Source organism: Lithobates pipiens, unplaced genomic scaffold (genome assembly GCF_037356315.1).
Source record: "Lithobates pipiens isolate NorthernLeopardFrog02 unplaced genomic scaffold, aLitPip1_a1.2 Scaffold_18, whole genome shotgun sequence".
Lineage (NCBI taxonomy): Eukaryota > Metazoa > Chordata > Amphibia > Anura > Ranidae > Lithobates > Lithobates pipiens.
The window spans coordinates 622,542,843-622,559,076 of NW_027507758.1; the positions used below are offsets into that span (position 1 = coordinate 622,542,843).

General features: G+C 46.8%; 2 protein-coding genes across 4 annotated transcripts in view; one reads left to right on the top strand and one right to left on the bottom strand.

Moving 5' to 3' along the window:
* The window catches only part of LOC143989421 (uncharacterized), a 93,120-nt gene that overhangs the window by 59,150 nt on the left and 17,736 nt on the right, over positions 1–16,234 (top strand). The window lies entirely within an intron of this gene.
* Positions 11,942–16,234, bottom strand: part of LOC143989442 (uncharacterized) — a 58,590-nt gene continuing 54,297 nt past the window's right edge. For 2 of the 3 annotated variants that reach the window (XM_077489570.1, XM_077489569.1), the window contains 4 exons: positions 14,185–14,406; positions 13,581–13,808; positions 13,308–13,449; positions 11,942–13,054 (listed from right to left, as the gene is read on the bottom strand). In XM_077489570.1, the coding sequence (XP_077345696.1) occupies positions 12,153–13,054; positions 13,308–13,449; positions 13,581–13,808; positions 14,185–14,406 (1,494 nt within the window). In that variant the 3' untranslated portion in view covers positions 11,942–12,152. Of the gene's footprint in view, positions 13,055–13,307; positions 13,450–13,580; positions 13,809–14,184; positions 14,407–14,495; positions 14,594–14,709; positions 14,834–14,919; positions 15,042–16,234 lie in introns of all 3 variants that reach the window. The other variant, XM_077489571.1, reaches the window with a different exon arrangement.

Here is a 16,234-nt window from a genome sequence, read left to right on the forward strand (position 1 = left end):
TTTCAACAAGTCTTGTAATGGACCTATTATAGTGGAATATTGTGGTAAAAATTGTCTACAATAGCCCACTAGTCCTAAAAATGCTCTTAATTGTTTTAAGGTTACAGGCATTTTTTGTTTAGCAATTACCTGTTTCCTTTTATCGGTGAGGTGTTTTATGCCATGAGAGATGCAGTGACCTAGGTATTGCACTTTCGTTTTAACCCATTGCACTTTCGTAGCATCTACTTTTTGTCCAATAGTGGCCAAAAAGTTCATTAGGGATATAGAATCTTCAGTACAGGCTTCCTCATCCGATGAGGCCAATAGAAGATCATCCACATACTGTATTAGGATGGACCCATGGAACGGCTGCCACCCATCCAGTTTGTCCTTTAATGCCTGAGAAAAACAGCTAGGGGAGTCATGATATCCCATAGGTAACCGTGTCCAGGTTAGCTGTTTTTTCTCAAACGTGAAAGCTAGAAGCCATTGGTCCTCTGGATGAACAGGGACACTGAAGAATGCTGAAGCTAAATCAATTACTGTGAAATGAGTAGCAGAGGGAGGTATCGTTGCCAAAATTGTCGAAGGATTAGGCACCACTGGTACAGATGGAACAATCACTTTATTAACTGCACGTAAATCATGTACCAACCTCCACCTGCAACTCCCCTCACCAGCTTTCATGGGTTTTGGTACTGGATAAATAGGAGTGTTAGCCTGGCTCCTACAGGGGGTGAGTACCCCCTCCTGTAGTAGCTCTTCTATCACTGGCCTTATACCTTCTACTGAATCTGGGGATAAGGGGTATTGAGGTAGTCTAGGTACTGGCAGTGTAGGGTCTCTTTTTAGTCTTACCGGAGAAACTTGCATGAGGCCAGGCGTGTTAGCGCCAGTCACCCAAATGGAGGGGTTAATTTGTTGCTTTACTCCCTCTGGTATCCCCCCCTCCTTTTCCATTTCCCTCACTGATAAGGGCATGAACAGGAGATCAGCAGCCTCCTGCTCCATTCCACTGGGTATATCCACTATAGTTTTCCCTGGGGATAAAGCAATGGTCACTCCCATTTTTGACAGCAAATCTCTACCTACTAAATTACAGGGGGAATGTGGAGACAATACGAAGGAATGCTCTGTTGAATGTCCACCCAAAGTTACTCGCACAGGTTTAGTAACCTCTGCTGAGATAACATTATTACTCACCCCCACCAATGAGACTTTCTCATTAGAGAGCGGGAGGTCAAGGTCAAGGACATTCAAAAGGGATCTCGAAGCACCTGTGTCAATTAAGCTATACAGGTTAACGCCATTGACATTTATCATGATCATCGGCTCTTCACCTGAATCAATTTCAATAGCTGCCAATGCCTGGTACACTGTTTGGTCCTCCGTATTATCACCACATTCCGCCTCATCCTAGCGCCTCTGGCAATCCCGTGCCAGGTGACCCCCCACACCACACTTAAAGCAGGTGGGTGGAGCACGAAGCTGGGGAGCCGCAGGTCTAGGTATATTTGGAATGATCTGTTGATATCTGGATTGTATTTTAGGATTCCTGCGGGGCATTTCATTTTGTTTCCAATTAGTTCGTCTATTTTGGGGAACACCATAATTAGAAATGTATACTACACCTGAGGGTGGATAGGGAGGATCAGCTACAGGCATACCCTGAGGTGATACCTGCACCGTAGAAACTGGTATTCCTTTGGGCTCAGAGATCTTTTCTCTGACTTCGGGAGTTTGCACATTCATTATTTTAGATTTCTCTTTCTTCTCTATTTTATCCTTTCTCTTTTGGAGCACCTCATAGGCTGCTTGTGCTATATCAACCAAATCTGGGGCAGCCTTCTTTCTCCATCCTACAGTTCTAAGCTCTATTTCTTCTCTTATTTCAGGCAACATTCCTCCTACCAACACATTCACTAACTCAGGACGTTTCATATCAGCTTCATCATCAACCATCCAATCTGTGTGCTTCTGTATAGCATCCTTGAACCTATTCCAATAATCTAATACATCCTCACCTTTCTTTTGAACAACATCCATTAACACTCGCATATCTTGTCCCTTATCAAACGTAGTTGTAACCCAGTCTTTCAAAATCTCATTCAATCTATCAACAGCTTTTTCATATGCTTCCGCCCCATCTTCTTCTACCTTCAATACTCCCTCCTGACAGGCACCCTTCTTTTGAGCAAAAACCTTCCAGACATCCACATACTTCTCAGGGATGGCACAATCAATCAAGATCCACATATCTATATATGTGGCTTGCTGAGTCCTTTCCATCCACATCATTTTTCTATACCATTTCTTAGGGCATTTTTCCATGTTGGGCAATTCTGCTACAATAGCTCTTATTTCACTAGGCTTCCACGGGACATAAACCTGGGCCATATTAGCTACATAGTGATCTCCCACTATCCCTCCTGGCAGGGCTACTTCCCTTAGGGGCATCTGCTCTAGTGGCTTTTCTTTTAATAGAGACCTAAGCAACTCTCTTGTTTCTCTTTTTCTTTCTGGAGTATGCATTACCCCCAGAGTTGTTTTCTGTTTTGCTGCCTTTTGCCTTGTAGTTACTGGGCTATACTTTTGATTTATCTGTCTTAGGGGGCTATGTGATTGATCTACCTTTGTGAATTTTGCTAAAGCATTTGGCCTTGATGGAGTGTACTGCCAAATTTGTCCATCTTTATCAAATATTACCCCCTCACTTCTATCTAATGAAGATCCCAAACTACTCCTCCGCTGGGAAGTCCCTTGGGCTCCCTCTAGCCTTCGACTCCTTCCCTCCTGTGAGAAGCTGGAAACAGCTTGCTGCTGCTGAGGGGTAACCTGAAAAGGCGGGTAGGGAGCACTTTGTTCTCCCGTGTCTTCTTCCCTTTCCTCTACAGGATCAACTTCACCTATAGGGGCAGATGCTGCTCTAGATGCTACTTCTAAATCCCTTCTTGCAAACTCATACGGGGATGCCCAAGCATTGGGAAGCTCCTCTTCATCTTCCAGATGCAGAGCAGTTTTTTCAGTACACATTTTATAAGGGGGTGGCTTTAGATTCTTTCGGGACTCTTCTTCCCAAGCAGCCAAACATTCAATCCCCCCACAATCAGACATTTTGAAAAGTAAATTAAATAACGCATCAATTGTTGGGGTGTCAAATGCACCTTGTGGAGGCCACCATTTAGACGGGTCCTTTTTGTATTCCCTTTTTGTAATTTTACACCACTTTACATGATGCTTTAAAGCATCCGGCTCTCCACTTACCATCATCTTGATGATAGGAGCGCTTGGATGCAACTTTGATACATTTAACCCTGTTTTCTTTGCTATTTTTAATAATTTCTTTGCCCTTTTTTTTGTTAACCCAAAAGTATTCATTACCGGTAAAATATTTTTTCCAAGCAAATTTCCCATTTTCTTTATGTTTTTCCTGTTACCCCTTTCAGAAATGACAATAGTTTAGAGCTCCGGGACTGAGAGCTCTACTTTTTACTTCTTACGGCTGTGTACCAGCAGCCCAGTACATATATTGAGATATCTCACTTCGTTCTACTCTCAGAAGGACGTCTCCTTTCTGAGTGGTAATAGGCTAGTATCTCTCAACTCCCTATTCCAGAGAACATACAGCAGGTCATTCACCCATTTGTGGCTGTCCGCTGAAGGCAAACCTATCCGCCTTAGGACCACAAATGTTTCTCAAAAAATCACACAAAAAATTCAACATTCACCACCTTCTATTCACTCATAGAAATTGTGGCACCTGCCTCTTACACATCCCTTAAAGCGGGAGTCCACCGGGACTCCGCGTTTTTTTTTTTTTTTTTAAAAGCCAGCAGCTACAAATACTGCAGCTGCTGACTTTTAAATAGTGACACTTACCTGTCCAGCGCGCCCGCGATGTCGGCACCCGAAGCCGATCGCTCGCTCGGCTGCCGGGTCCCGCCGCCATCTTGGGTATGGGAATCAGGAAATGGAGCCTTTCGGCTTCATTTCCCGGTTCCCTACTGCGCATGCGCGAGCTGCGCGGCGCAATCCGGACGGTCCCCGCTGCCTCTGGGAGCTGTGTGTTTCCCAGCAGGCAGCGGGGCACTTGCTGAAGGGGGCGGGCGCTTGCGGAATGGGGCGTAACGTACGCCCCGTTCCGCAGAGAGCTAGCCCGGAAGTGGGTGCAGTTACCTGGATTATCCAGGTAACTGCACCCCCCTCCCCCCTGAAAGGTGCCGATTGTGGCGCCGGAGGGGGGGGGGATTCCGATGAGCGGAGGTCCATTTTAGGGTGGACCTCCGCTTTAATAACACAACTATATACATTGTCATTTCTGAGGGCAACAAAAAGAAACACAAGTACGTACATTTGCATGCATCAGCTATAATTGGTACCATTATTATTCTCAGTAATCATACATAGACAGAATGCATTGAAATCAAAAAGGAACGTGTTACCTTCTGTATTCCACAAGCCCCACCCGACTCCTCAAAACCGCACAGAAAGATAGTACTTTATAATAATGAGAAATAAAATTTTTCTCACCTGAGGCCTCTTTGTTGTCCCTCCTGTTGCGGGTTGAGAGCCGGAGGTGGGGATGCAGACAAGAAGAACGTCAGGGTCACCAAATGTTATGTACAGCCTTGAAATAAAAGACCTCTACGAAGTTGCATTCATCAATGTATATTTACTCAGAAAATCAATCTCCGTACAGAGGATCACGTCACTTCCTTTCCAAAGGGAAAGTGATGAAAGTGATGATATTACTCAATTTGTAACAGCGTTTTTATAAGAAAATTATAACATTACAGTCTATGTGTGGGAAAGAGTGAAAATAGAAAATACACAATACATTACAGGATAATCTATTTCATATTTCACATGGTCATTTTCGCCATAACACAATAACAATTTTAAAGGTCATTCTGACTTTTTGGTAAGTTATGTTATCAACAGGTATTTTCCATAAAAACATTTGAACATCATTTCTGGGAATAATCTCATGTGAAGCAAATAACAAGTAATAACAATAACAAGTGAATAACAAGATATGTGTTGCAATATTGAGAATACCCAAGAAGAATTAAAAAACATTATATAAAGAAATACATTCTTATATTGAAGGGGAACTCTGGGTTATATACAGATATGTGTTACATATGTCTTCATATCTTGACAGTAGTATGCAAACAGCAATTGCACCATGCATGTGAGGTATCACTGTAAATGTCAGACCATGGGCAGTAATTCTGCAGTAGACCTCCTGTGTAAATCTAAAGTGATAACCTGTAAAGGCTTTTAAAAATGTACGTAGTTTGTCACCGCTGCACGGGCATTTCTCTTTCGTTGATTGACAGACACAGCACTTCTATTCTTGACCTTAGGGTTATATCACCACCTTCAGGAGTAGGACTAGGCAGAAATGCAAAAAAACATCCATAGCACTGCCTAGGGGACCTGGCTCCCTGCTGGGACCTGTAGTCTTTTTGTTTTATTTTATTTCTTTTTGCTTTTCGTGAGAATCTGCAATCAACCACTGGGCTTCGACAGGCTGGATATTATAGATCCTGGTAGTCTCCCTAGCCTGGGCACCAAGTGCATGCAGACCTGAGCTCCGCTCTGGGTCGGCTACGACATGCCCCACTCTGGACTGGGGCGGCTGGCGGGCTAGACACCTTGCAGGGACACATATGACCAAGCACCTGATGTCTGGGTCACAGTGTCACCATGGCCGACAGCCACTCAGTTTTAGGCGGGAAGTGGATCTGTCCAGGGAGTGAGACCCGCAATCCTTGCTGGATGGGTATGAGCTGCACCGGCCCGGTCCAGGCACGGTTGGAGCAGCTGGGTACTCCCTGGGGTGATTGGTCTTGGGGTATGTCATCCTCTCCCCCATCCCTCGGTTATGCTGCCAGTTGCTGGGTTACCTGGCTTTGGTGGGGTCCCCTCCGGGCAGTGTCTGTATGGGGTGCTGGGGGGTAGCTGGCGTCTGCCTACTTGTGTTAATAGCCGCTCGTAGCCTCAGCGGCCATTTTCCCATGGTCTCAGGGCATTCAGGCTCTATCTGCGGAAGCGTGGCCAGCGCCCATTTTCCAGAGGTCTCATGGCATTTGGGCTCTATCTGCAGAAGCGTGGTTGGCGCCCATTTTCTCATAACTGCGGCGGCCATTTCCCCATTGTCTCGGGGCATTTGGGATCTATCTAAGGTAGCGCGGCCGGCGGCCATTTTCTTGTGGCCTCGTGGGGTGTTTTTGGCTGGTCCACTAGCGCTAATCTCTGCATTTGAAGCCAGGCAAGAGCACAGATCTCCTCATGGTTGCCCCATCTGTGGAGGATGGACAGTACAGCACTGCTCCTCGTAGGTCAAGGTTGTGAGTCCTTCTGGGGGTCCCTCAGTCTGTGGTAGCTAGGTGGGTGGTCTACCTTTCTCTCTCCCTAGTGGGCATCTGGTCCTTGGTAGTGTCTGGTTGAGCATGGGGCGCCATGGCATCTGAAGCAGGTCCCCCCCCAAGACACCCCCCTGACGGCAGCTGGCTCCTTGGGGTGTGCGGTGCCCCTGGACGCTTTGTCTGCAGTCCTGGAATCCTTTCTCTCCTGGGTTGAGGTGGCGTGCATAAGGAGGGTAAAAAATGTTCCCTTCCCCCTCCATCTTTTGGGGAGGACTCTGATCTGGACTCGGGCTCCGCCGTGGTAGGCGGCCCCTGCCTGGATGGTTCGGATGATGCTGCCCCTGATCTTTTCGACAGTGAGGAGGAATCCTCCATGTCCGTTGCGGCGCATGAGAAAGTGCTGGTGAGTGCAACCATTATGGCAGTGCGCGATACTTTGAAAATTGATGATCTGGCAGGGGCGTCTGCAGAAGTGTCGGTCCCCTTTGGGTAGCACAAGCCGGTCCACTCCGCTAAGGTGTTTCCTTACCTGTCTTATTTTGATACGTTTATTTACAAGGATTAGGAATGCCCGTAGCGGTCCTTTTGAGTTCCGAGGTGTTTTTCAGTGCGCTACCCCTTTGAGGTGAGTTTGTTGAAGAAATTGGCTTCCCCTCCGGTCGATGATCCTCCAGTATCCAGGTTAAATAAGGTGACCATGAGTTTGGTGGAGGGGTCCCCTTCTTTCAAGGATCCTGCCGACAGAAAGGCCGAGATGGTTGCTCGGTCTATGTTTACAATGGCGGGGTCGGCTCTTTGTCCAGTGCTAGCCACGGCTCTGGTGTCGCAGACACTTACTGTATGGACTAAGCTATTACACTGCGAGTTGGGTAATGAGCAAGCATCCCCAGTCTGTGTGGAGCTGGCAGACCAGTTAGTACAGGGACTTAAGTATGTCTGTAATGTGGCCCTGGACACGGACCTGTTACTTTCTAAGGTCTCTGTGTCGGCCGTGGTTCTTCGCCGGCTGCTTTGGCTCAAGTGCTGGTCGACGGACCAGATGTCTAAGAAGGCTTTGGCGGATTTGACTTTCCAGGGTGGGAGGCTATTTGGAGCCTCTCTGGATGACATTATTAAGGACATTACTGGAGGGAAAAGTATTTTTCTCCCACAGTCCAAAAAAGGCAAGGAGCCCCGTCATAGGCACGACCCCTCCTTTTCCGCTCACAAGCATCTTTTTCGTCCGCCCGGTTCTGCGGGCAAGCACCAAGGCTCCCACGGATGGGCAAAAGCATCCTTAGCATCGCAAGCCAAACAAGCCCGTGGACAAGTCCTCTTCCGCAAGGTTTACCACCACCCAACTTACGTGTGGGGGGTCGCCTTCTGTGGTTTTCAGACCGATGGACTTCTCTTCTTTCTGACCAGTGGGTCTGCAAACTAATTTTGTCCGGTTACAAAATAGAGTTTCTTTCCTGTCCGCCAGGCAGGTTTTTCCCTCCAATCTTCCTCCTCTCCCATCTCGTCGGCAGGCCTTGTTTGGGGCAGTGCAGGACTTTTTCGGGGGTAATAGTTCCTGTACCAGCTTCAGAAAAGGTTTTTGGGGTTCTACTCCAATCTGTTCATAGTTCCAAAGAAGGAAGGGGTTTGTCCGATCCTGGACCTCAAGGTCCTCAATTGTTTTGTAAGGGTACGGAGGTTCAAGATGGAGTCCCTTTGTTCAGTGGTGGCCGCGCTTCATCAGGGGGATTTCCTGGCCTCCCTGGACATCAAGGGTGCATACCTGCATGTTCCCATCTGCATCAGGCACCAGCGGTTCCTGCGCTTTGTGGTCAGGGACACGCACAATTTGTGGCACTTCCCTTTGGACTGGCATTGGCTCCATGGGGCTTCATCAAGGTGGTACCGGTTCTGGTGTTGCTGAGACAGCGGGGGATCGTGGCCGTGAGTTAGCTGGAGGATCTCCTCCTGAGAGCAGCGTCAGCCTCAGAACTGAGGGACGATGTGGTGATCACCATGCAAACCTTACAAGAGTATGGCTTGATGTTGAATCTCCAGAAGTCCGCGTTGCTTCCGACCCAACACTTGAAGTACTTGGGGTTGATTCTGGACTCTGCATGGACAAAGCTTTTTCTTCCACCGATCAAACTGCAGACCCTTCACACCGTGGTGTGGTTTCTGCTGTCCTGCAAGTGGTCATCACTGCGTGTTTGCATGTGGGTTCTGGGCCTCATGGTATCCACCTTTAAAGCGGTTCCATATGCGCAAATTCACACTCAGGGCTTGCAGAGGGAGATCTTATCCAAATGGGACAAATGCCCGGCATCTCACAGATCCGTGTAAGCCATCTGGTCAGGGCCTCGCTCCTTTGGTGGCTACGGTCCGTGGCTCTACGGTCCGGGAAATCTTTCTTCCTCTCCATTGGGCGGTGATCACAACTGATGCCAGCCTGACCGACTGGGGGTAGTTCTGGGCCTTCAGTCGGCCCAGGGCCGCTGGACGAGTCTTGCCTATCGATCAACGTGCTGGATTTGCGTGCGATCAGGTTATGCCTCTCCATTTGGATACAGCAGCTGCACAGTTGTCCAGTCAGGATCTAGTTGAATAATGCCATGGCTGTGGCTTACGTCAACCATCAGGGGAGACAAGGAGCACAGCAGTGGCGCTGGAGGTCTCTCACATTCTGCAGTGGGCAGAGCTTCACGTGCCGGCTCTTTCAGCAGTGTACATTCCGGGCGTAGAAAACTGGCAAGTGGATTACCTCAGCCATCAGTTGCTGGATCAGGGGGAGTGGTCGATGCATCCGGAAGTTTTTCATCTCATTTGCCTGCGGTGGGGCATGCCGGATGTGGATCTTCTGGCCTCTCGTCTCAATCAGAAGGTGCAGAGATTTGTGGCCAGAACAAGGGATCCCTTGGCAGATGCGTCAGATGGGCTGGTGGTGCCATTATAAGCTAATTTATGCCTTCCCTCCTCTCAAGCTCCTTCCTCGTCTGCTGCGCAGAGTAGAGGCCAAGGGAATTCCAGTAATTCTAATCAAATCGCTCCAGATTGGCCTCAGCGTCCGTGGTATGCCGACGTGGTACGGATGGTGGCGGACATTCCCTGGCGGCTGCCGGTGCAGGAGGACCTCCTGTCCCAGGGTCCGATATTCCACCCTGCTTTACCGTCTCTGGGTTTAACGGCCTGGCTATTGAAAGCCAGGTGCTGAAAGATCAGGGGTTGTCAGCTTCTGTGATTCCCACTATGTTGAGGGCGCGTAAGTCCACAGTTCCTATTCTGTGTTTAAGATCCTTGTGTTTCTGCAGTGTGGGGTTGATCAGAAGCTTGCCTTGAGAACTATCAAGGAGCAAATATCAGCTCTGGCTGTCCTTTTTCAGCGGGCCATTGGCTGCTCACTCGTTGGTGCGCACTTTTATTCAGGGGGTTCGACATGTGGCTCCCCCAGTACGCCCATCGCTGCCTCCGTGGGATCTAAACCTGGTGTTCTCAGTACTTCAGAAGCCACCATTCGAGGACATTAGGGAGATCACTTTACTCATGCTCTCTCTAAAGGTTGTCTCTTTAGTGGCTGTTACGTCCGCTCTGCGAGTCTCTGAACTGGCGGCCTTGTCGTGCAAGTCTCCTTATATGGTTCTTCACAAGGATAAGGCAGTGCTGCGTCTGCATCCCTAGTTTCTGCCTAAGTGGTATCTGCATTTCATCCAAATGAGGACAATTTGCTTCCTTCCTTGTGTCCTCGACCCTCTCACCCCAAGGAGGTCGCTTTGCACTCTTTGGATGTAGTCCGGGCTCTCCGTGTGTATCTGTTTGTTACGGCTCCTTTTCGTAAGTCGAATTCGCTGTTTGTAACTGTGGATGGTCCGAGGAAGGGCCTGGCTGCTTCTTCGGCCACTATTTCTCGGTGGATCAGACAGATTATTGTCCAGGCGTATGCCATTAAGGGGCATGTGCCCTCCTTTCCCATCACGGCGCATTCTACCAGGGCAGTTAGTGCTTCCTGGGCCTTCTGGCATCAAGCGTCCTTTTCTCAAGTGTGTAAGGCGGCTACCTGGTTGTCAGTACACACTTTCACCAAGTTTTACAAGGTGGATGTTGTCGCCTCATTGGATGCGTGTTTCAGGCCTCAAAGTTTTGCAGGCGGCCGTCTGAGGTTTTGGCTCCCTTTACGGGGGGCTCTGTTTGGGTGGAGGTTATTTTTTCCTTTGTTTTGTATTCCCATCCCAAAGGTCAAGATTAGAAGTGCTGTGTCCATCAATGAATGAAAGAGAAAACTGTATTTTCTTTCTACTCACCGTAAAATCCCTTTCTCTGAGTTCATCGATGGACACAGCACCCACCCCTCCTGTTTGTGTTGTACTGCTTTGTAACGAACTGAGCTGCCTGTAGCAGAGTGGGGGGTTACTACCAGTAAGGACCGCCCCTAGGCGGTGCTGTGCTTGTTTTTTTTTTTTTTTTTCTGCCTAGTCCTACTCCTGAAGGTGGTGATATAACCCCAAGGTCAAAATTAGAAGTGCTGTGTCTGTCTATGAACTCAGAGAAAGGGATTTTACGGCGAGTAGTAAAAAATCCATTTTTTAAAGCATGCCATGTTTGGTATCCATTTATTCGGCAAAGGTTCATGTTTTATATTTTAACATACATTTTTTAGTGTATTATTTCCACACATTTGTGTTTGAAAAATTGCTGTGTAAACAGTGTGTGACATAAAAATTACAACACCCACTATTTTATTTTTTAGGACCTAGATATAGATATAATAGTTAAAGGTTCAAAGTAATTTTTTTTTCATGTACACAAAGGGTCAGAAAAGGCTTGGTCTACAAGTGGTTAGATGAATGGGTGATGTGTGACAGAAGCTCTTAATGTTGGGCATAAAATTTCAGAACAGTTCAAACACCCCCCAAATTACCCCTTTTTGTAAAATAGACACCCCTGGGTATTTGCTGAGAGGCAGGTTGAGACCATGGAATATTTTATTTTTTGCCACCACAAGAATGTCGGAACCCAGTGTCAGAGGACTTCCAAGGTCAGGGCAATTAGTAGGGTACAGATCCTTTAAGTGGCCCTCATAGGGGTAGCGCTATACCCTCATCAGGAAGGAGTATGCATGTGTTACCCCCAAGTACCTCTTGTGACCAGTCATTGTTTGTCAGTAGGAGTCATCTAGGCTGCAACCATGTACATCTGGGGCATGTGTCTGAGAAGAAGATGTATGGCTGTGCCGCCCAACATGGATACAGGCACAGCCCTCTGCCTCACTCCTGATGACCCCCAGCTGCACTGCACAAGGCCCAGCGGTCAGAGAAGGTGGGGGGCACAGAAAGAACACCGACTCCCCCAGTTGATGCCAAAAGTCCCCTGGGCTGCCCTGAGCACCACTTCCACTATATCGTGCTCCAGTGGTCCAGGGAGGCACCTAACAATGAAAAACTGTAGGAACATCTTGTGTCCATAGTATGGCGTAACACTGCAGTGCCTTATTATTGTGAAATCGCTATGCCCAAAAAAAAAAAATATATATTTGTCATGCCTAGGCAAATTCTGGTCATATGCATTAAATAGACCTCTGTTTGGGAAAGCTTACACCACACAATGTATTCAGCCAATGAAAGGTAATGACTCCATTTTTATTTTTCTACTGCTATCAATGGCCAACACGGTACAACACTTCATCCATGTCTTTGGTGATCTCTGATCTCCTTATGAACTGTTTCTTACATGATGAAGATCAGCCATGGAGTATATCTGAGGTGTATATCAGGGTGTGCTTCTTCCCCACATGAGAGCTGTGATGTCCAGCAACATTTAAATTTTCCCTCACTCAGGACAGGAAAGTGGGATGTGAGATCTCTGATGTTTGGAAAGGCTGGACCTCACTGAAAAACATTTCCCACACACAGAACAAGAATACGGCTTCTCCCCTGTGTGAGATCTCTGATGTGTTTGAAGATTGACCTTATATGAAAAACATTTGCCGCACACAGAACAAGAATATGGCTTTTCCCCTGTGTGAGATCTCTGATGTTTGTAAAGACTGGACTTCTCTGAAAAACATTTCCCGCACTCAGAACATGAATACGGCTTTTCCCCCGTGTGCAATCGCTGATGTGTGTAAAGATGAGACTTCTGTGAAAAGCATTTTCCACACTCAGAACAGGAATACGGCTTCTCCCCTGTGTGAGACCTTTGATGATCAACAAAATATGTTTTTGTTGCAAAACATTTCCCACACTCAGGACAGGAAACTGGCTTCTCTCCTGTGTGAGATCTCTGATGTCTGTAAAGACTGGACATGTGTGAAAAACATTTCCCGCACTCAGGACAGGAAAGTGGCTTCTCACCCGTGTGAGATCTCTGATGTCTGTAAAAATTGGACGTCTGTGAAAAACATTTCCCGCACTCAGGACAGGAATACGGCTTTTCACCTGTGTGAGATCTTTTATGCCTATTAAAATGGGATTTAAATTGGAAACACAACCCGCACTCAGGACAGGAAAACCTCTTATCGGTTGGAAGGGCGGCACCGTCCCTCACAGTCTGAGGTTCCTCAGGATAAGAGGAATACGATGGTCCATCTACACTGTGTGGTGCCGGATGGACATTTGAGGTAGTCGGGTTTTCTCCTGGACTATACTGTGTGATGTCCTCATCTTCTACTTTACAGTCTGGAGACAAAGTGAGACAATCCTCTGAGGTTTTCCTCATCTCCCGTCCATCTACTAAAATAGAAATAAAAAGATTATTACTAGACATGAGCTGATTGGTTCCCCTAAACCAGGACTCCGCCCTAGATTTATAAATTGTGTCTGCAGCACAGAGAAGGAAGATTATCCGAGAGAAATACAGGACGGGGAACACAGCTCAGGAAAGTGACCAGGGGATTACAGGCTGATATCACCCAGTCCTTGCCCTACCCTGGACCAATCAGTGAGCAGTATGGGTGGAGGAATGTATTTAGTGTTAATGACCCACCTGTGATGATCTCTGTAGGAGTGTCCTCCTCTATAAATGTCCCCGTTATTCCATCCTCCTCCATAGACTGCTCATCATCCCTCACATACCTCTCCTCTTCTTCTGATTTAACCTCAAATTCTATATCGATTGGATCTTCAGTCTGGATCAAAAAAATAGAATGAATATCATCTTTAAAATGTAAGCTTTATTATTGTGACATCACATGAGAAATCCACACATGAGTCTCCATGACTCCATGAGTCTGTGTTTTATAAGCTCTGAGGCACCGACCTTGCAATGGTGGGGGATGGTGTGATCTTCCTGTGTCGAATCCCGGGAATACAGAGGACGGGGACATCTCTCTGGTGGGTTTCTGTAGATGGATGACTCCACCATGGTGTCCCGGTACAGATCTTTGTGTTTTTTTACAAACTCTGACTTCTCCATCACCCCATCCTCATCATCCTCCTCTTTTATCTCTTCCTTAACCTCAACTTTAGAATCTCTCAGGTTTCCACTCTGAATGTATAATAAAAATTACATAAATGGTAACAATGCAGATAATGTACAGATCCTAATGATACTATCAGTGATTGTTCCTCATCTACCTGATGATGGTGGGGGATGGTGTGACCTTCCTGTGTGGAATCCCGGGAATACAGAGGATGGGGACATCTCTCTGGTGGGTTTCTGGTATTAGGCGAATCGATTATATCCTTGCATCTTTCTGAAAACTCCTCCATCACTCCATACTCCTCATCCTCCTCTTTATATTCTTCTTTAACAACAATATTATAATCGATGAGGTTTCCACTCTGAATAGATAATAAAACATTCATTGTAACAAACATGCTGTGTATAAATCAGAACTACCAATAAATTGTCAATCATCTACCTGATGATGGTGAGGGATGGTGTGACCTTCCTGTGTGGAATCCCGGGAATACAGAGGACGGGGACATCTCTCTGGTGGGTTTCTGTAGCTGGATGACTCCACCAGGGTGTCCTGGTACAGATCTTTGTGTTCTTTTGGAGACTCCTCCATCACCCCATCCTCATCATCCTCCTCTTTTATCTCTTCTTTAACCTCAACTTTAGAATCTCTCAGGTTTCCACTCTGAATATATAATAAAAATGACATCAGTGGTAACAATGCAGATAATGTACAGATCCTAATGATACTATCAGTGATTGTTCCTCATCTACCTGATGATGGTGGGGGATGGTGTGATCCTCCTTTGTGGAATCCCGGGAATACAGAGGACGGGGACATCTCTCTGGTGGGTTCCCATTACTGGATCCATCTGTAGGAAACACACACACTGACTGAATACATTGTTTCTATGTGTTTATCAGATGATGGGGGATCTAGGTGGAGCCTCCGTACTGCTCTCTCCTTTACAATAAAGTCTCCTCTTACCCGGTGATGTGAGGGGCGGCTGATTGTCCATTATGACGTCCTTGTAGAGATCCTTGTGTCCTTCTAAATACTCCCACTCCTCCATGGAGAAATAGACAGTGACATCCTGACACCTTATAGGAACCTGACACACACAATGATACAGTCACCATCCAGACACATCCCTTGTCTGTTACTGGATAATGTCCCAGAATTCCCGGCACCGCTCACCTCCCCTCCATCATCTCTCTGGTGACTTCTAGAATCTTCTTTTTATTTCTCTATTCTATCAGGGAGGGAGGTGGAGGCAATGTGATGGTCATATGATCTCCAGACTTCACAGGAGGAAAACTCTAAATAAAAAAAAAACCACAAAAAGTTTACGTAAATTTAATTCTCAGAATCCTACGTGCCTCTCCGGACAGGTCTGTGTTTTATTAATAGAGATAAGAGTGAAGTCACGTGACTTCCCAAAATCCTCCTCACCTCTCCAGGCAGTTCTCTATTTATTAAAGGCCTACTTCAAAACTGAGGTGTAATTTACCTACAAAGGTTCTCCCAATCCATAGGTTAAAGGCTTGTTGTAAGCAATTCTGGTGTCATTATATACAAGGACCAACAGTCCCATTTGTGCGAATGCCAAGAGTCCATCCACATCAAGAGCATCAGAAAGAAAAGCCAGGTGAAGGGACATTCAGACGTGGAGCTGTGAGGTCAGTGTGATGTCATAGGATGTGCTGACTCTAGTTGGAGGAACATTCGAGGAGGATCTGTGAGGTCAGTGTGATGTCATAGGATGTGCTGACTCTGGATGGAGGGACATTGGGAGGTGGAGCTGTGGGGTCAGTGTGATGTCATAGGATGTGCTGACTCTGGTTGGAGGAACATTCGAGGAGGATCTGTGAGGTCAGTGTGATGTCATAGGATGTGCTGACTCTGGATGGAGGGACATTGGGAGGTGGAGCTGTGGGGTCAGTGTGATGTCATAGGATGTGCTGACTCTGGTTGGAGGAACATTCGAGGAGGATCTGTGAGGTCAGTGTGATGTCATAGGATGTGCTGACTCTGGATGGAGGGACATTGGGAGGTGGAGCTGTGGGGTCAGTGTGATGTCATAGGATGTGCTGACTCTGGATGGAGGGACATTCGAGGAGGATCTGTGAGGTCATAGGATGTGCTGACTCTGGATGGAGGGACATTCGAGGAGGATCTGTGAGGTCAGTGTGATGTCATAGGATGTGCTGACTCTGGATGGAGGGACATTGGGAGGTGGAGCTGTGAGGTCAGTGTGATGTCATAGGATGTGCTGACTCTGGATGGAGGAACATTCGGGGAGGATCTGTGAGGTCAGTGTGATGTAGGGCTGCAACTAACGATTATTTTCATAATTGATTAGTTGGCCGATTTATTGTTTTGATTAATCGGATAATAACCTTAAACAAAAAGTGTGGTGTACAATTTAGTTAATAGGTAAAGTTTAAAATAAAAGGCTTTAATATTTTAATATTATTTAAAATAAATATAAAAAAATGCGTGATCAAATAAT